Source organism: Epinephelus lanceolatus, chromosome 6, assembly GCF_041903045.1.
Source record: "Epinephelus lanceolatus isolate andai-2023 chromosome 6, ASM4190304v1, whole genome shotgun sequence".
In the NCBI taxonomy this organism is placed as follows: Eukaryota; Metazoa; Chordata; class Actinopteri; order Perciformes; family Serranidae; genus Epinephelus; species Epinephelus lanceolatus.
This window is the reverse complement of record NC_135739.1, coordinates 4943998-4964691: the sequence shown is the minus strand read 5'-3', so window position 1 is coordinate 4964691 and position 20694 is coordinate 4943998. Positions and strand designations below refer to the sequence as shown.

The 20694-nt window shown below is 42.1% G+C and overlaps 1 protein-coding gene across 2 annotated transcripts in view; it reads right to left on the bottom strand.

Moving 5' to 3' along the window:
• LOC117254070 (capping protein, Arp2/3 and myosin-I linker protein 3-like) overlaps positions 1-14464 on the bottom strand; it is a 52337-nt gene extending 37873 nt beyond the window's left edge. For both annotated transcript variants that reach the window (XM_078168509.1, XM_078168508.1), the window contains exons 1-10: positions 14196-14464; positions 6897-6991; positions 3345-3395; positions 3187-3246; positions 2020-2141; positions 1779-1873; positions 1362-1432; positions 1164-1237; positions 1011-1086; positions 95-183 (exon numbers count right to left, since the gene is read on the bottom strand). In XM_078168509.1, coding sequence (XP_078024635.1) covers positions 95-183; positions 1011-1086; positions 1164-1237; positions 1362-1432; positions 1779-1873; positions 2020-2141; positions 3187-3246; positions 3345-3395; positions 6897-6991; positions 14196-14253 — 791 coding nt within the window. In that variant the 5' untranslated portion in view covers positions 14254-14464. The remainder of the gene's footprint in view (positions 1-94; positions 184-1010; positions 1087-1163; positions 1238-1361; positions 1433-1778; positions 1874-2019; positions 2142-3186; positions 3247-3344; positions 3396-6896; positions 6992-14195) is intronic.
• Between the last annotated feature and the right edge of the window lie 6230 nt (positions 14465-20694).

Sequence of the window (20694 nt, the reverse complement as noted above, 5' to 3'; positions counted from 1 at the left end):
CTTCAGAGCCAAAGAGGACATCATACAACTGTTAATACTTGTGTGGGATCGAATGGATAAGAAGCAAAAGAGGTGCCAGAGGGAACAAACTCACGATTTTAATCCAGCGTTCTCCAGAGTGATCTCCTCCAGGCTGGACGATTTGCTGACTGTGTGCAGGACCTGCTCAGTGACCTCTGACCCCTGAAGGAAAAAGGAAACATCAACACTAAACATTTCACTTGTTTTTGCTGAAAAGACATCCATCTATTTTCCGACACAGGGTGAGAGGTGGAGTACACTCTGGACACATAGAGACAAACAACCATTCAAGCTCGCATTCACACCTACAGCAATTTAAGTTACCAGTTAACCTGCATGTCTTTGGACTGTGGGAGGAAGCTAGAGAAAACCTGCACTAACACGGCGACAACATGCAAACTCCACACAGGAGGGCCCAAACCAAGGTTTGAGCCCATACTACTCTTGTTGTAAGGCACTTAAAGGGACACTTCACCCTGAAATAGATCTAGATTGTTTTGGTATGAGTTGCCGAGTGTTGGAGATATCGGCCGTAGAGATGTCTGCCTGTCTCTCACATATAATGGAGCTAGATGTAACTCAGCTTGTAGGTAGTAGATGCACGCTTCCTTCTGCACAGTGACACTGTTGGCGGGTGTAGATCAGTAGAAAGAAAACAGTTCCCACATGAAACCACACACAGCAAGGTCTGCGGATTATGTTGAGTAATCGGGTCATGATTTCTGGAAAGAGACATTGCTGGTGAGTTTTTCAAATGTTTTTTTTTTTGGCTCTTTGAGCACCATGAGCCGAGTGCCATCTAGTTAGATTATATTGGCGAGAAGCAGACATCTCTACGGCTGATATCTCCAACACTCAAAAAACTAGCCCTAGATTGATGACTAGCATCACAGGTGTGAGGAAAAATATGTACTTTCATTTTGGGGTGAACGGTCCCTTTAAAGCCTCTTTTAACCTCCCAATATAAGCACAGCAAACATAGTACTTACTATCCGCAGGTCTTTGCAGTACAGTTTAGTGAACCAGGTGTTGTATGCCATCGACGCGACAATCACCGCCAGATCCCTGGAAAAGATGAAACTATGGTGAGTGAGGTTTTATATTTTGGAGGTAACAGTGTTTGACCGCTCTCCGTCCCTCACCTGCTCTCCAGGTGGCTGAAGTCCAGCAGATTAAACTCTCGGTTGTCCTGGGAGTGATAGATGGTGTCCACGTCCTAAGAGCAACATTACCCATGAGCCTGTTTGCAGCAGCATATGACCCCCTCATTTTGTGCACAGTGCTGTACGTAACACTCAAAAGCACTCACAGCGACACAGGCACAGTCCCACAGCTCTTACCCACTGCACTTCCTCCTTGCAGCTGATGCCATTATAGTCGCACAGAGCGGCGTATGTCTCTGAGAAGCCTCCTGAGAGAGGCAGGCGGGAGGAAAGAACAGAGAGAGAGAAAAAATGAATCTGAGATGATGTGAACAGCTGCTTCCTTCAGCGATAACAGGAGAGAAAAGGGAGGGAAATGCACACAGAAACATTTGTCCAAATTATCAATCTTTTATTTGTGTGACAGAGCACTTTAAAAAGAACATCTGGGGGACCATTTGGGAAGTGTGTGAGCCAACTTCCTCTCGAGGCTGCCAAGTGGTGTGGCTGTGCCCCCGTCTGTGTGTGTGTGTGTGTGTGTGTGTGTGTGTGTGTGTGACTGCACGTGTATGCATGTGTGCAAATTCCCATGTTTGATGATAATGTCTCTTTTACCACAGGCCCTCTGGGTTTCCACTGAAGTCTCTGAGCTGGGTGAATACTTCCTGCTGCCCTCAGAAAGGTCACTGTCTGAATGACAGATGGAAGGGCTGCAGAGATGAAAGAAACAAAGATATGGAATCATTAATCTTAGCTTTAATTGTATAAATAAAGGTCGTTTTTTTTAAAGCTTTGTGATTATCTAGCACTGCACAGATATGTGATTCATTCAGATGTTTTTATCTTTGACACTTACGCAAAAATGGAGTTGTTGAATATTCGAGACAAAGCGAAATTAATATGGCTGACCACATGATTGAGGTTTTCGCGTGACTCAAACCTCAGGGAGTAGCTGGACTTGTCAGTGTCGATGATAACCTGCACAGAAAATGTAGCCATAAGGGACAGTATGGAAATTATTGGAGTAGGGAGGGCGTTGAATCTTTTGTCTCACTTTAAAAAAGCTCCCTTCCCAGCATTACTAATATTTTGATGTAGGGCTGCAATATGGAGAAAATTAGATACCACAATATTTAAAAGATATTTTTTGTGGCTTTCTTTGCTAGGACAGTTAAAGCACGAAATGGGGAGAGAGAGTGGGAATGACATGCAGCAAAGGGCTGTGGGATGGAATTAAGCCTGTGGCTGCTGCGGCAAAGACGCAGCCTTTGTGAGTGAGGTGAGGCTCTACCAGGTGAGCTAGTGGGCGCCCAAAATACCACAATATTTTTCACTAAATACATCGACATCAATATTGCAACGATATTGTAGGGATGCTTTCATAAAATATTTACACAATCAGACGTTCTGATAAATAATCATTGGGAATTAGAATGACTAAGTGGGTAGAGGCAAATAATACAACAGCGAGAACAATCTGGTAAGTTCAGAAAATCACATCACTTTACTGTAATGCAGCCTTTAAAACCAGGAAAAGACAACTTGTACGATATTATGATATCCAAAATCTGAGATGATATCTAGTCTCATGTCATGATATCAATATAATATTGATATTTTAACAAGCCCTTAAAAAAGTACAAAACTCACTCCACTCAAAATCCCAAAATATAGTCGTGAGTTTGTTCCTTTCACCATTAAAAATGTTGAAAGGAACAAAACCTTTCCATGCTCTCCCCAAGAAATTTAATAAAATTAGAAATCTCCCATTTCTGACCACTCCACCAACCCCTACTAATTTTCATACAGTCCCTTAGCAGTTTCCATCACCGTCAACAACAGAAGACAACAAATTATTCAGAGAGCATTAACTGTCGCTGGATCTGTTCTGATAAATGCTTTTTGTCAGTCTTTGAAGGACAAGGTGATGTAACCACTCCATTATACAACAGTGCAGACAAACAATTAGCTGCAACAGTGGAGCTGAGTGCACACAGAGTTCAGCATTAATGTTAAAATTCACCTGGTGCTCAGGGTGGGAATTCAAAGCTCGAATCTCCAAGAAGTTGAATGTCGATTCTACCTGTTGTTACAGATACAAAGTAAAGATGTCAGCTGACGTTGTGACAGAGAAAGCTTCATGCTGTGCAGTGACTGGAGACACAGAGCAGGAAGAAGTACCTTAGCCGGAATCTTTGGAGCCAGAAAATACAGACGCCATGTTGTTAGGACCTGGAAAAAGGAGAATACAGTAAACTGACTTACGGATTACGGAAAAGTTAACTGCACAGTCACACTCCCCGTGGGGAGAAAATAGTCCCGGGAGTTTCCATGGTAATGATGAGAGGAAAATGAGGAGTCCTTTCCATATTCATGCATTGATCCGGCTAAAAGCTCTCATGTCTGAGACATGTTGTCTAACATTAATAGATTGACATACACGCTGAGAGATGACGGCATGTTGCGACGCTTTAATCACATTCTCGCAAATACGAGATGTAATTTCAGTAGCATTACATTACGTCTGCTGTGGGCAAACATGAAAGTGGCTCATTTATTAAATTTGAGACATGCAGGGGCTCCGGGCTTAACAGGCAATAATTCCTGGCCATTCAGCATCTGCCCAGATCTTTAATATCAGAATCTAAAGGAGCAGTGTGCAGAATGTAGTCGCACATAGAGGTGAAGATTGCCGATTGCAACGAGCTCAAGGTCTTCCGGTGGAGCAAGCTCGAGCTACTGGTTAGGGTTTCTTCATTGTTCATTGCTCAGGAGGTTTTTATCAGTAGACAAATTATCGCAGAGGTGTCTTTCTCTCAAAAACAAACAGACCGGTCAGTTAAATCCGGTACAAACACTAAAGCAGTTTCACGTTACAAATCAGTGTTTTCTGCGACACTGTTCTGCTCGTTGAAAAAAAACAGAGGTCTCTGCTTCTCCAAAACAAATGGACATGGTGTATTACTCTGGTAAAAACACAGAATACAGCAGTTTCATGTAAAAATGAGTTTTTCTCCGATGCTGTTTAGCTCATCACAGACTAATGTGCGCTCACCTTTTTTCTCTGATAACTCAAGAAACAGACATTCAGAAGGTTTTTACTGGGAGCTGAACTATCTGCAGAGGTCTCTTCTTCTCCAAAACAAACGGATACCGTAATTTAAACGAGTAAAAACACTGGATAAAGCCGTTTCATGTAAAAAAAAAAAAGAAGTTTTTCCAATGCTGTTTGTCAGGGAGGGGCTACTAACGTGAGTGGCCAATACAAAAATGGCCCCATCTAGAGCCAGTGTTTGGTTAGTCTGTTCTAGGCTACTGTAGGAACATGGCAGTATAATATGGTGGACTCTTTGGACGAGGACCCGCTCCCTTTGCAGATATAAACGGCTCATTAAGGTGACTAAAACACAACGCCTCTTATTTTCAGGGGATTATAAACTAAAGATAACATTACATTCCATTTCTGCCAGTATAACAACCTGAATCCTACACACTGGACCTTGAAAGTACAGAGCTGCCCATTTTCAGTAGTAAATCATGATGTTTGCCTCCACATTTTAAGTCATGGGATTTGTTCCAGAGCCTGAAATGCCTGTCATGTTGGGTCAGGGTGCCAAATTAGCATTTTTGCTACACTACCTCCGCTAATTTGCCGTCTGCAGTCTGAAGTGCGTGGGATAATTTTTAGTGCAATGCAAAGTTGATGAGAGTTTGGACGTGACTGGCAATCTGAAAGCAAACAGAGAGCTTATTTGTGCATCTCCATCTCCATCTCTTATTCTTAACATTTGTGTCATGCAGCTGTTGTTGTTTTTTTTTTGTTTGTTTGTTTTGCAAGCACACCCTAAAAAAGTCAGTGTCTCTCTCCATCAAGACAAACAAAGAGCAGTGATTCTTTGGCATTTCGCTGCTCTCCACCAGCCCCTGAGTACTGCCCTCTGCTCTTTTTCTTCTCCTCTTCTGCTCCGTCGCTCCCAATCATTTACTCCATTTTCTACGATGGCCCCGCTAAAACACTCCCTCAGGACAAAGCTTCCCCCCTCCATGTGCCTCTCCCCAATGAAACACAGTAATTAAATTACAGCTCTCCTGCTTCGCTGTTTGTGGGGTTTTTTTTTTGTTTTTTTTTTTCTGAAAAGAGGAGCTTGACACAGGCCTGTCAGAACCACACACTGACAGCCTCTTACACCCACACAGCAAGTGAGGTGTCGGAGATGTAGTCACTCAAAATGTGCATGTGAGATGGAGGGTGGGAGAGAGATAGGAGGATCTGCGTTTCACTTCAAAGACTGTCTGAACGAGTTGATTAAGAAGACCAGATTGTATCACATTACAGTGATGAGTCGGGGTTATGGGTGGTAGTTAAGAGAGAGCACACAAGTAAACAGGAGTAAATGATGCTGATGCAGCAGGAGAGAAAGAGACTTACCCAAGTATTCACATCAAAGGGAGACCACACACACACACACACACACACACACATCATGCTCATTGTGGCGTGTAATTATGCAGGAGGGCCGCTACAGTACAGATATTCTAATCTTCCCTTGTTTGACACTTTAGGTGAGGCCTCTGTGAGAAATCAAGATAATTCAAGTAACCTGCAGTGACAGATCGCAACCTTAAAGAAGCTTCGATTCAAAACCTTAACATGTTTAGGCTCCCCCCAAAAAGCTAGCCCAGTGCGTTTGATCAAACTCCAATCTATTTTTCCGTCTTCTGTGCGCGCCCAGCAGGAGCGGGAACTCTTTCCAGTTCGGCTTTTAAGAGGAAGCAGTAAATGAGACATGGATTGGAAAGAGATTATTGGAAAGATGTTTCTGACAGATAAAGATATCAAAGTGTCTGGATATCAAAGGCCGTACATGCAGAAACTCTCCAAACCATGCTCGCCACATGACAAATCATTAAAGCGTTCACTGAGTGGAAGCGCTGCTCAGTTGAGGCGAATCTTCGATTGGAGGAAGGGCAACAGTCTTATAAACTGTGTAAAAACCACACTGACTTCACTGGGGATTGTATAAGATCTTGCTTATACAGACATGGTTTAGCTGCTGCACTTAAAGGCGCACTCAATCAATAAACCCTGCTCTGTGCTTTACTGTGTATATATGTTACCACTGTGTGTGTGTGTGTGTGTGTGTTTCCATGCACATATACGTCCACTGCATTCTGCAAAAACAGGAATTCTTCCCAAGTCCAGTCTGGTCCATAATGTAAGAGCTGATTGCCCCAGATTTTATCCTGCTTCACTCGCTCAAATAGAGATTTCACATCTCTGTCTGTCCCATATTCTCTGATGAAAGCACCCCAGAATCAAAGGCTGTGAGCTGCTCAGCCCCCCACTGCCTCCAGAGCAGACCCAGAGGAATCCACAGCCGCTCCCTCAGATACTGTCTATCCAATATTCATCCTGCCAAGCTGCCAACAGCAGCCACAGAAGAGCAGCGGCAGTCAGAACGCCGTCAGTGAATGACGTTCACTATCACCGTTGAATCATGGAGAGCCTCTGCCTCTGCTGTCATGGACGTCAACACTGTAGCAGAGACCCATTAACACTGCAGTGGGAGTTAACATCAAAGATACTGTACATACATGGTGCACTCATCAGACTGCTTATGTTGCAGGATTCGGACGCTCTTCTACATCAGCAACCTGGTGTTAGTGTAACACAGAGGCCCATTAAAAACAGCCCAGCCCTCAGTGAACACACCCAAAGAAGCAGTGACTCACCAGTATCCTGTCCTCTGTTTTGCCATTTTTGGTGTCGAGCTTAATCCCATGAACAAACTTGATAGATGATTTATCGATAATCTTCCTGATGCTTTCTGTGGATGAGAAACACATAGATGTATAACGTTAGAAAAACAGTGCTCTCATTCTCTCTATTTCAGCCTTTTAAATGGACCAAAAAACAGCACTTTTTGCACGTGTCATGGCATTTAATAAAAAACACATTACTGCAGAGCATTTTTCAAAGCATGCTGTTGTCTTTTAGATTTGTTTGTGTACTCCTGCTTTCCACACAGACACTGGTTTCAGTCATTACCGCTCAGTGTAGAAAATGAACTTGCGAGAGACTGAAAACTTGAGGCAGGTAATTTATCACGGTGAAAATTATGTCCGCATTTATTTTTCTCAAAGTCACATTAAAGTTGCATGTGCGTGACTCTGGATTGATTTGAAAGGTCTACACTGCATTACCATACACCAATAGCATTAGTCTGACAGAAATAAAAAGGGATATGTTTACTGTCGATTATCTGTCTGCTGTGTCTTCCAGTTGATTTTCATATTTTATCATAATTGCCCTCCAGGTATGGAAAAACACATTAAAATAACACTGTGGAAGATAGCTGGTGCTGATGTGATAAGTACTCATATTTTATACCAAACAGTGTAAAACAGGGGCACCGCAGTGCTCCAGGGATTAGCGTACTGACCATGAACTACAATATGGGGGTTATGGAGTTGATGCATGGAAATGTACTGAACCTTTTGAAGCTTTTGAGTTTGATACTCAATTATAGTACATGCACGTTCGAGGGCTAGTGCTGCCCGACCCATATAACTTCTTTTTAATACATTACCAGTCATCGTGTTTCGCATCCACCTTGTACATTGGAAGGCTGTGTAAAAGCTTGATTTGATGTTGACTCTTTGAAACCTGTATTTCTTTTAAAAACATGGAAGAAGGCAATGAACAACATAAGAAGCAATGGCCCCAAAATACTGCAAAAAAAAAAAAAAATAGTAAAAAAAGAAAATTAAAAACAAGAAAATTAGTTAAAGAAAATGAAAGAAAGAAAGTAAAAAAATAAGCAAACAAGAAAAATGACTTTCTTTAGCTTTTTTCTGTTTTTCCTAGTTTAAAAAAAGGCTAAATCTTATTTTTTTGCTATTCATGGAACACTTTTAATCAAATTGTTCAGTGCCTTTTTTCCCATATTTTTGAAAGAAATTGCACCAAATTGCTCAAAGTTGAAACGTTTAAATACTTGTGAATGGCGTCTGAAAGCAGCACAAGAGAAGTGATGTTGCTCCAGGTTTCAAAGGGTTACAGAAAACGGTGAACACACCAAAGTCTGAAGAATGACCATCTGAGGGAGCGTGTGAATGCATCACTGGCCTTGGCTGGTGGAGGTCTCGACTCAATTTAATTGGTCCTGGCTTGTTCAGTCAGTGCTTAATGTTACGACACTTTAAGGATTCATGAGCACTCGGATGTTTGTCAAGTTGACCCCGTAAATTCCAGACACTAAAAACAGTCATTCAAGAAGATGTTTGGTCATTTTCGTCCATCAATATGTTGCGATATATAGTGATACTGTAAGCAAGGCGGCATATTGTGATTTCTTAAATCTAATTATAGGAAAACAGTCATAGTATAAAGAACACATCACCGTATGTACAGGTTCTGAGTAATCCCACTGATCTGGAGTGGGAGGGTCAAATGACTGAAGATAGATTACAACACTGCTACATCTAGTGGTCAGAGGTGTATCTGAGAGTGTATCTGTGCCTTCCAATACCCATACTGCCACTCCATGAAAACATTTAGGATGTCCCAATACATAGTATGTCAAATGCAGTGTGCCAAAAATACCAGGATGTTCTACTACATCCGGTCTAATTTTGCAGTCTGGAAGCCAGCATGCTTTTCTGGCTGTTCTGACCCACAGTCACAGTCACACACACTCTGCAACAGCTTGATGGCTCATTGACAGCTGTTTAACAGCTGATTGACAGCTGTCAGAAGTCTCAGTGACGAATGACAGCACATTCAAGTAACTATTAAGTAAACATTACAAACAAGAAAAGGACATAACTATAAAAATAACGATGACAGAACTGCAGATGTAATTTCACTGTCGCAAATATAATATGTTGAAATTTACAATCTGTGTAGTTATAACTTATAACGGTAAGTGGCCTTTGTATTATCTCCAAGGTAACAGATATAAAAGCAAGAGGGTCAAAGTTCAGGTTGTAGTGTTATGAGAAAGTAGTATGTCCCTACTACTGCATGTGCATTCTGCATGCAACAGTGCGTACTTTTTAAGGGCAGCTGTAGTACCTACTAAAAGTAAAAAGAAAAAGTATGTGATTTGGAACGCACCCCATGAGTTGTCTGCACACAGTTCTCAACATGAAGGTGGCTAAGCAAGTAATTAGCAGCTAATGGTGCTGACACCATAAACAGCACTGAACAATGGCAACAGTGCTGACAGAGCTAACTGTGTTAACAAGGGGAACACTACGCTTTCTTAAAGGGATAGTGCACCCAAAAGTGAAAATTCAGCCATTATCTACTCACCCATATGCCGAGGGAGGCTCAGGTGAAGTTTTAGAGTCCTCACAACTCCACCTAATGGAGGCTGACGGCGCCCCAGATTCAAACGTCCAAAAACACATAATTGAAACCACAAAATATCTCCATACTGCTCGTCCATAGTGATTCAAGTGTCCTGAAGCCCCGACATAAAAAGTTGTTTGGAAAAATGTCATTTGAACTCTGTTTTTAGCCTCATTGTAGTTAGTCTCGCCACCAGACAATCAGAGATGTCCGCCTTCTGATAGTCTGGGGACACTCCTTTCTAAAGTGTGTTTAACACACCGGAGAAAACGGCCGGCAACAAAGCAACGCCTCTTGCATTTTTGAAAAGTTCACGCCCTCCCGGAAATGTGCGCTCCCCCTTTTCTCGTCCGCAAGGAAATAAACCAAACTTGTGCTCAGTTCACAAGATTGTGGAAATGAAAGACTTAGTGACTTTGTTTAAAACTTTTAACGCAGTCGGACTATGTTTACGAGCACAAGAGTTCAGCGAGCCACCGAAGGACCGCCCTGCAGATTTACTATTGGTTCTGCAACGTAGGGAGTTTTTTAAACTCTGAAATTGTATCCGCCCATTTAAACACAAAATCAGGAAGAAGGGTTAGGGCACACACGTGAACACGGTGCACAGAGAGGCAGTCAGAGCTACAGGCTACAATGAGGCTAAAAACAGAGTTCAAGTGATGTTTTTCCAAACAACTTTTTATGTCGGGGCTTCAGGACACTTGGATCACTACGGACGAGCAGTTTGGAGATATTTTGTGGTTTCAATTATGTGTTTTTGGACGTTTGAATCTGGGGCGCCATCAGCCTCCACTAGGTGGAGTTGTGTTGCTACCTCCTCTCCCCTTGGATCTCCGCAAGGGATGTGAGGACTCTAAAACTTCACCTGAGCCTCCCTCGGCATATGGATGAGTAGATAATGGCTGAATTTTCATTTTTGGATGCACTATCCCTTTAATGCCCCTGTCCTCATATCAGTGGTAACTGCCGTATGAGCGTCGTATGAGCGCCATACGAGCGCAGTGCGAACTGGCAGCGTTGAGCTAGCCAGTGGGCGGTACCAACATGCAATAAAATGCAGTTGCAGTCACATTGGATTACAACACACACACACACACACACACACACACACACACACACACACACACACAGATAGCCTGACTTCATTCTCTCCTCAGGATGCCATTACTCCACTATATCTTTACTTTAGCTTTACATTCTATATTAACACTCATTCAGAATTTTTCAACACAACACAAAATAAACCACTGCTACGAATCTTTGCATGTAAACTATTCATTAAAAATTTAATTCATACAGTATCATAAAACAATATTGTGACACTCGAGTGTATCGATATTTTCTCACACCTCTACCATTGACTGCTATGTCCCTGGTTTCAGACCAGCCACGGATTTTGTGCACATCATTCCCACTTTCTCTAACACCTTGTTTCCTGTCATCTTCTGACACTCCAATCTCTAATAAAGGCTTAATGATGTCCCTAAAATACTGTGAAACTTCCACCGGTATGGTCATTTAGATAAGATCAAATCAAATTAGTCCAAACCAAACAGAGCACTAAATGACTCTGACCTTTGGGTGGACAGGCCTTTATTCATGTCTTCATCTAATAACTGAAAGACACATCAGGCTTGTCATTTGAACAGATCTGTCGTGGCATTTCAGATGGTAAAATAATCCAATGAGCTCTGAGTCTGTATGTATCCTGATGGTTTGATCTCTGAGTCTGTATGTATTCCGACGAGTTGAAACAAGATGCAAACCTCTTTCATGCAAAATGATTCAATCTGCATGTAACACTGAAGCAAGACGACTGACATTTAACGGGGAAGCAGTCTGGACAGCATGGATTAATCACAGAAATACAACAATAGTTTTCCTCCGTGTCCCTCAGTGACTTCAGCCCAATGCAATCACCAAGCTGCTCTATTTTGTAGCATCATCAAAATGGTTCACAATATGCTTCAGTGTCATTTTTTTCCTCACAGGAGCAACATGACACATCGGAGCATCAGTGTTTATGATTCACTGAGAACTGTTCCTGTCAAACAGCATCACTGTCAGCGCTGTGACCCCCTGACTCGTATACAGGCACACAACCTGCCTGCTGCGCCAGAAGAAGTGTCTCACTGGCAGGGTGGGAACACACGGCACCGACACACTCTCACAGAAACATACAGTCGCTGGCAGGAATTGCATGATTCAGCCTCTCCATTACTGTGGCTTCACAGCATCCCGACTGACGGGTTTATGAGAAAATCGATACTAAAGCCAGGACGCTGGGATTTGTCAGCGGAGTTGATACAGTCACACTGGATAGTAAAGCAAGTTCCTCTCATTGTGCAGCAGTGTTTATCCATATTTTAGGTGCACACAATTCTCATATATCATATATTGTACTTTTCACTCCACTACATTTGTCTGTCAGAGATGATTACTTTAAAGAAAACATGATCAGTTAATAAAAAAATGAAGAATTATAGAACAAACCAATATAATATTATGACACTAACAGGGTCCATTGTGCTACAAAATTTGATCTTTTTTATTTTGACACTCAAGGTTCGAGGTGTGAGCTTTCGGGGGATTTAGTGGTATCAGTGACGATTACAGATTGCAACCAGCTGAATCTTCTCCTGCTTTGGATTCCTTTACTGTTCACCGCTCAGGAGGTTTTTACCTGAAGCCGAATTATCCGCAGAGGTCTCCTCCAGGTGATTAAAAGCAGTAAAAAGACTGAACAAAGCAGTTCCACGTTACGAATCAGTGTTTCTCTAATGCTGTTTGGCTCGTCACAGCAGCACCTGCTAATGAACGCTCACCTTTTTTCTCTCATAACTTAAGACACTGACATTCAGGAGGACGTCTTTACCTCTTTAAAACAAACGGACACTGTGATTTAAACCAGTAAAAACACTGGATAAAGCAGTTTCATGTAAAAAAAAAATATGTGTTTCTCCCATGCTGTTCGTCAGGGAGGGGCTACTAACTACGGTGGCCAATGCAAATGCAAATAGCCCTATCTAGAGCCAGTGTTTGGTTTGTCCATTCTGGGCTACTGTAGAAACATGGCAGTCCAACATGGCGGTCTCTGTGGAAAAGGACCCGCTCCTTATGTAGATTAACGGCTCATTCTGAGGTAACAAAACACAACGATTCTCATTTCAGGTTGATTATACACTAAAGAAAACATACTTATTATATCATTTTAAATTTCTGTAAGAGTAGTAGAGAGCCACCTGTTTTCAGTAGTAAATTACGATGTTTGTCTCCACATTTCAAGTCATGGGATTTGTTCCAGAGCCTGAAATGCCTGTCATGTTGGGTCACAATGCCAAATTAGAAAAAGAAAGAAGAAGAAACACAAAGAAAACTTAGCCACTTATAATATTATATCCAATTTCTACCAGTATATCCCCCTTACACCTACACACTGGACCTTTAAGTTTTTAACTTTTAAACATTTTTAAATTAAAGTTTTACTAGTTTTACTTTAGTAAAGGATAGGATACTTCTCTCTCTGCTGTTCAAATGCATATTGCAGTATAATCTGAATGTCTGTACTCCAAGCCTCAAAAACTACAGAAATTATTTTCTCAAACCAAATATGCACCAGTTTTCTGCATACTGATCACCTCTACATCAGTGAGTGTCTATGATCTTAGTCCATCCAGAGAACAGATGTAGACTAAAGTCTCATTCAGGTGACCTTGTGCAGGCCTTTAGTCCACCAGGGCCACGGTGGCCCCCGGTGCTCCTCCTGTCAGTCAGTCAGTCAGTGCAGGCAGGGCAGGAGGAGGCGGTGCAGCCGCCCGGCAGGTGACTGAATGAGGAGGCAGGGATTCCACTGGATTAATCATCACAGTGCGCCTAATAGAGCCATTAGGAGTAATTAACGCAGCAGCAGAGTCCCTGCTACCCTGAGCATGTGTGGAGTGCGCGTGTGGTTTGCGTTGCGCTCGTATTCACTTGAAGGCTGTGCTGTGACTTTGACATGTGTAAGCTGTTGCTGTTTGAGAGAAAAGCAATAAATATTTGTGCATTCTGTCGCGGGTTTGTCTAGCTTATGCATTTCTGTTGGCAAGATACAGTGAACATCTGCCTTTATCAGTCCCCCCTCTTTTCACTTTCGCACGCACACAGGCACGCGCGCAATCACTACAGCGCTCGAGCTGGTTAGGCAGCAGAAAAACAAAGATAAAATACTCCTAGGTTGAGGTTGAGAGGGGGGAGCATGCTCTGGAGCAGGTTTATTGGCAAAACCGTGCAGAACAAAACGCTCTCAGACTCACGAGTACACACCATTATTTCCACAACGCCCCTTTTCCTCTCTGGCCTAAGGCTGGGGTTTTTATTAGACTACCTGATCCTCCCCGAGGGGCAGATTTAAAGCAAGGTATATTTCCCTGCACTGTAAATAATTCATCTGCACATTAACTGATTCACATGCACTGAGGAGGAAAAAGACGCCCCGGAAAGCTTCAGGACGGAATGTAAAGGTGTAGCTCATGACTATCATCCAATGCGTCTGTTCGGTCGCAGCCTCCGCCAGACGCGCGGAGGAAAAGCATCCCGAGCCTGAACGCAGACACGCCGGGGGGTGACCGCGGTTATAACCCGCAGCAAGACACAACACGGAGCACAATAACCGAGCGGCTGTCTTTACCCACCTGTGATATCCTTGCTCACACTTACGAAACCAGAGGCAGTGATCTCTTTAGAAGCCATGTCTGTTCCTCTCTCCTATCGCCACCCCTCCTCCTCCTCCTCTCCTCCTCCTCTTCTCCTCCACCTCCTCCCCACTGGCTCTCTCTCTCTCTCTCAGAAATGGACAAAAAGGATGGTCTCTCTCCCAGGCATTCCAGCAGAGCATCCGACTGCCCGACGCGCTTCCTGGAAGAAACCCTGTGGATGTTGGGAGTCTGGATGTGGGAGCGACGGGAGGTGGAGGGAGGGGCAGAGAGGTGGAGGGAGGGATGATGAGGAGAGGGCGGGGACCATGGAGGGATAATGAGGTAACTGTAGTTACCTGGAGAACACACAAGTTAGAAATTCACTGGAATTACGCCGTGGTTTGGCTGCAAAAAGTTCAAGAAGAAGCAAAAACCCAAACTAGACTGAGGCTATTTCCCTTTACTAGTGTGTAAAAAATTATAATAAGCAATAATTGTTTTCTTGCAGTCTTCCGGGAGCTGCTGTTGTTCTTCATGAAAAAAAAGGTAAAACAAGACTTCACAGTCATGCTAGCAGCTGTGAGGACCAAACACTCTAGGCTGATATAAATATCTTCATTACACTGTCTATGAGCTGTACTATGATTTGAGCTCACAGTCACAATGCTAACAAGTCCGACTGAACTCACATTTGTTTTCCCTTTCTGTACTTTCTGTAGGTAAAACTAGCCTAAACCTGATTTTGGTATTCCACCGGGGCACAGTCTCACTCTGAAGTCGTCGAAATCCGGCGCTTTGGCAGTGACTTGCTACCCTGGAAATCCAGAGTTCTCGCGAGAGCACAATTTGAATTTGCTCAGCGAGTCACTCTAGCAATCAGTAATGAAGCTCATTACCCATGCCGTTGGAGCCGAGCTGCACCAATCACATGGGTGTATCTGATATAGGCGGGCCAGAGGCAAGCTAAACAGATGACGACAGCGCTGCGACGACGAAGTCCGGAATCAGTCAGTAAACATTGCAAGATGGCTACGGATGAACACCAGTTGTTTGAAATGGCTTTGGCCGCTACAATGAACGAGTTAGACTTGGCTTTTTCTCTAAAAGAGGAACAGAAGACGGCGCTTGAGTCTTTCCTTTGCAAGAAGGACGTTTTTGTTGTTTTGCCGACCGGATACGGCAAGAGTCTAATCTGCCAGTTAGCTCCGCTGGTAGCTGAGCGTTCACGTCACCCCGTGTATTGTTCTGATTGGTCGTAGTGTTATCCAATTGCGTGCAGTGATATTTACAAATGCATGCTTGGTGGCGCCCCTCAAGTTGGGCCATTTTCATTACTCAGCCAGACCCTAAATCTTTCTAGATTTGGGTCTGGATTTCCAGGCTATGACTTTTCAAGGAACCTTTATAAAGACTTTGTTTTCTTGCCCCAATCGCCCTCTGTTTTTAAAACATATCAGATTCAATCTCTGTTCAAACATAATTTCAGCTGGCTGGCACACAGGAAGGGTGAAACGAACAAACTTTGTGAAATATCACAAACAAACTGTTGTTGTTTGTAATATTTATGTTGTTTTTTTTTACCTAAACAATTAATATTCCTATAATTACAATCTGACTGGTCATCAGTTACTTGAATGCTTTGTCATCCATCACTGGGGCTTCTGACAGCTGTCAATCAGCTGTCAAGCTGTCATCTGCGGCTCAGTCAAAGAATCGTCAGCTGTGCAGAGGATTGTGGGTCAGAACAGCCAGAAAAGCATGCTGGCTTGCACATTGCAAAATTGGACTGGATGTAGTAGAACATCCTGGTATTTTGGCACACTGCATTTGACATACTATATGTAGGGACATACTAAATGGTAGAATAGGTATTGGAGCGCACAGTGTCTGTGTGTTTGCTGGGCGTGGCCCTCTGGTCCCTTCCTCCTGGCAATCCTTCTGGGTGTCAGCAGCTGCTGAACCTGCACACCTGAACCTCATCTACAATCAAGTCACTGCAGAATAAAACCCTGGCTCAGACATCCAGACTCTGCCAGATCGTTCTGTCTCCTCTGCAGTGCAGGCATCAAGGCCAACTTCTAGTTTTTGGACTTATTTTTATACTTTTTGGACATCAATTCACACTTTGTTCTGTGTCTCAGATTCACCACCCCAGCCTAAATCATAACCCACCACGTCCAGCCTTGTTCTCATCTCCTGCCTCGGGATTTAGACTGCTTTGCCTCCAGCTATCTGCATGCTCTGCTTTGCCATTCCTTGCCCATCTCAGCCATCATTTTATACCAGCCTTCAACTCCACTTCTTCAAACTACAATAAACTGCCTCAAACGGTTTGCATTTGGGTCCTAAGTTGAACTTCCACAACATGTAAAGTTGTCATGAACAAGGAAATTAGTTAGAGACCGAAACCAATTTTTGCACCAGGCTGTAAATGTGTTTATTTCAGCTGTCAACTGGCTATCTTGACATGGGGGTCTCTGGGGATGACCCTGTTTTGGATCCAGCCTCTGGTGGCCATTAGAGGAACTGCAGTTTTTGGCACTTCCACGTTGGCTTCATTTTTCAGCCCCTGAAGCTGCCGCTTGGTTCCAATACATCCATGGAAAATATTATACAGTATGAGTGAAAACTGATGGCGTTAGAAGAAAAGTCAGAGGATCACCAAAGTCATTAGGATTCATCCTCTGGGAACTATGAACGTCTGTATGAAATTTCATGGCAATCCATTCAATAGTAGATGAGATAATTTAGTCTGACTCAAAGTGGTGGACAGACAGGCAGGCGTTGGGATCCATAGAGACGGGCCGCTAGCATGGCTGAAATAAAAAATAATTGACTGGGGGTTATTATTCCCCTCATTTAATTTACCAAAACTTTATCTGATTCTAACTGATTGGATTAAACTGAATAAAATGAAAAGCTCCCCAAAGAGAGAAATAAGCATCAACGTCAGCGAGTACTGGAAAGAAAAGTAGGATATAAATAGAGCAAACAAGGTATAACAGAAAACAACCAACGACCCCAATAAAAGAGATATACAAATAAAACTGTGGAGAGGAGAAACTGATTTCAGCATTTGCAGGATGTGCATAACATCAGCAGCATAATTTGAGACTAAAGGAAAATAATAAAATTGTGCGAAAAAGATACTTTTACATGTGCAACACATGATGAATGCTGATTACAGTGACATCAAAGAGGCAGAGATTTTACAGGGTGACTGTAGAACTGCTTGTTGATAGTAAATTGGTTGTATTGTGGTTTGGGATCTTTACTACTCAGCCTGGATTCTGCCATCTGACGGCTCCGCCTGTTAACTGCTTGACAGAGGAAGGAAATGTCTCCACCAAGATGACCATCTCTGTCTGTGGTTTACTGTGACAGCCAGTTGAAACTCCTCCTGAGAGAGACTATTATTCTCGGGCTCATAGCTACGAAAATAAAAAAGGCTCTGGCTACCAACTAACAATGGACGTCTGAAACATACGTCATTTTAAGTGTTAGAAATCTTAAAATCACATTTATTGTCATTTCTCTCTCTTTTTTTTAAGAAATCAAAGAGGAGCTGCATATTTGATTTTGGGCATCTGGCAAAATGAACATCTTCGTCATCTCCTCACTGCTGGGTGAGTATCACAGATTAAACCTGACTGACACCTGCCTCTTTTTAAACCAGTGAATAGCTGCATTCAGACTGGCCTTTACTGGGAAGACTCAATCAGAACCCACTTTAATGCCAAACATTGATTGACATGATTTGGTGCAGAGACACGACAAATGAAATATAGAATGGGAAAAAAATTCAGTGTCAAATGTTGTAGATGAGTGTAAGAGATGTCACACTTCCTCTTTTAACCTCATCCATGTTTTTCTTTTGTCCCAGGAGTGATTATTTTATGATCTTGACAAAGCATTTGGGAACTAATATTAACATTTGCCCCTTTATAGCGATATTTGGAGTCTCTGTTGATTCCTCCCAGTTTAATTCTTCACAGTCAGACATATTAGCCTTGACCTCTCTTTTGGCGAGACAGTGTATTTTACCTCTATGCACCATTTATTTCCCAGTGGCTTAGAGATGTTATGTCTTTTCTTCAGTTAGAAAAGATGAGAGTTTCAGTGAATGGCAGCTCTGCTATTTTCAGCTTTGACAGATTACTTCAAGTTCCTTACAAACATTTGCCACCTAATCGTCTACCCCATCTTTTTTGTTAATCTATTTTATATTTCTTGATTCAATTTGCACCTTTACAAGGCAAAATAAATGTTGCAGTAACCGAGAACAGATCTGCAATTAAATTACAGTTACGAATCAGAATATTGGTGATAACAAAAGGGGTTTAAATTTGATCATATACTTTCAGTAAAAGTTCATTTGTAGAGTAAAACATTCATTGTTGCTTTATATATTTTTACAGAAGTGGATTGCATTCACTAAATAAAAAAAAACACGTAATTACGAGATAGGGATCTCAGGAATTCAGTTCAGCTTCAGTGCCCAGTTTAAAACATTTGTTAGAAAAATAATACAAAAGTAATAAAGTGTAATAAGTTACATTACTTTGATGAAGTAATTAAAATAGTTTAATTATGGATTACATTTTCAACAGGTAACTAGTAATCTGTATTCTATTACATTTTATTTCAACACTAAATATATTTTAAATCCTCATACACACCGCAGTTAGTGATATTTTTATTTTCTATCCAGAGACGTGTTTTGTTGTTCTTGTTGTAAGGTGGGTGGGGTCCCACTTTGAGGCCCCTGGGGATATTTATTTCACAACAAACAAAAATGGAAAACACTTGTAATTTTAAAGGACACACACCACATTTTTTCCTAGGATAGTTGCCAACTCATCCAGCCACAGGGTCCAGATTTCTCCTTAGTCTTTAGTTCAAGGTCCACACAGTTTGATATATTCAGCATCATACTTGTGTTTTGTTTTTTTTTACAAACTTAACATGTTCGTGAGGCACCTGCGGTCCATTCAGAATGGACCTGCAACCCATTTTTGGGCCACAACCAACCAGTTGGGAACCACTGGTCTAGCAAAGCTCAGTCAACATTTGTGAAGACAAGCTACTCTCTCTCAGAGCCAGAAACCAGAGAAGCAAGTAACAAACTGTGTCATCAAGTATAAAGTCTGGAGCTGCTCCACGGACAATGACTGGGACACGTTTTCTTGTTTTATGCCCAAATGAGCTTTATTTTGTTGTGGTGTTCTCAGCTCTGAAGTAGAAAATGTTCCCATATACTCAGATCGTCTCTTTGTGTGCTCTCATACCCCTTTTCCGCCAACATGCAACAGGTTCTGGTTCCTGCACCTGATTTTGAGCCATTCAGAGCATTTGCAGATCAGAAAGAGAGGACGGAGAAGTCAAGTAAGAAATCCTAAAACGAAAAACAGCACACACTGGTCTCATTAATCAGTTAGTTCATGCTTATTTTTGAGGGGGTCAAAAGAAATATCTGTAATAACAGAACAAAAGTTTGCGCTTTGCTACTTCTGTTGTGCATTGTCCAACACTTCTGTTGATGTCTCATCTCTCTCATGTCTTGATTATAATGGTTCTAATTCAAAACTGGTGGGAACATGGGCTGGTTTGCTGGGTAGCACCAAGGTTCCAATAATCCTGAACAGAATCGATTCAAGAAACAGAGCTAATTTAGTGCGAAAGGGATGTCAGTGTCATCTACAACATCTTTCTACATTCATTGTCTATGGAACAGCTCCAGATTTTATACCCTATGACATCACAATTTCAGGTTTAGCACTGTAGTTTTACAATTTGGGAGATTGTTGGTCATGTTTGCTAATATTTTTAGCAGAATAATATATATGAATTTTGAAAGATTTCATAACTCCCCTTTGACCGTCTGTACTTTTTTTGTATTTCCAATAAAAAGTTTATTAAAAAACCAAACAAAAAAAACAATTCAAATAAACATAAATATGCTTATTTATTAAATAAATAGCAACTGTTTAAAAAGAGAGAGCTATAGCCAAGAATGTGCAAAAATATATTCAGAGAGATGTGCAAACGTTGCACAAGAATAAAAAAATCTTTGTGTTTCCATAAAATAAAAATCTTCTACTGTTGGACGAAACAGAAGGAAGCATCTGCAGACAGCTGTCAGAGCAGTGCTGACGTAGAGCCAGAGCTGTACTCTCTTATTTGATGCAGATATCAGTATATCAGTAGGTTATGCAGGGTTATAAATTTTACAGGGCTGTTAGCCTGCAGCTGGGACTTTCAGACAGTGCTTAATTAAAATGATGTGCACCAGCCAGAATCTGAATGGGGCTAATGGAAATGATTTGGACAGGGCCGCGAAATCGTTGTGTTGGCTATTCCATCCTTCAGCCATGAGTTATGTTCTGTGTGACCATCGTAGTTACATTACTCTGTGTGTGTGTGTGTGTGTGTGTGTGTGTGTGTGGTACGGGTGTCTTAACAGGAAAGTACAGCAAATGTGTGTACATTCCTTCTG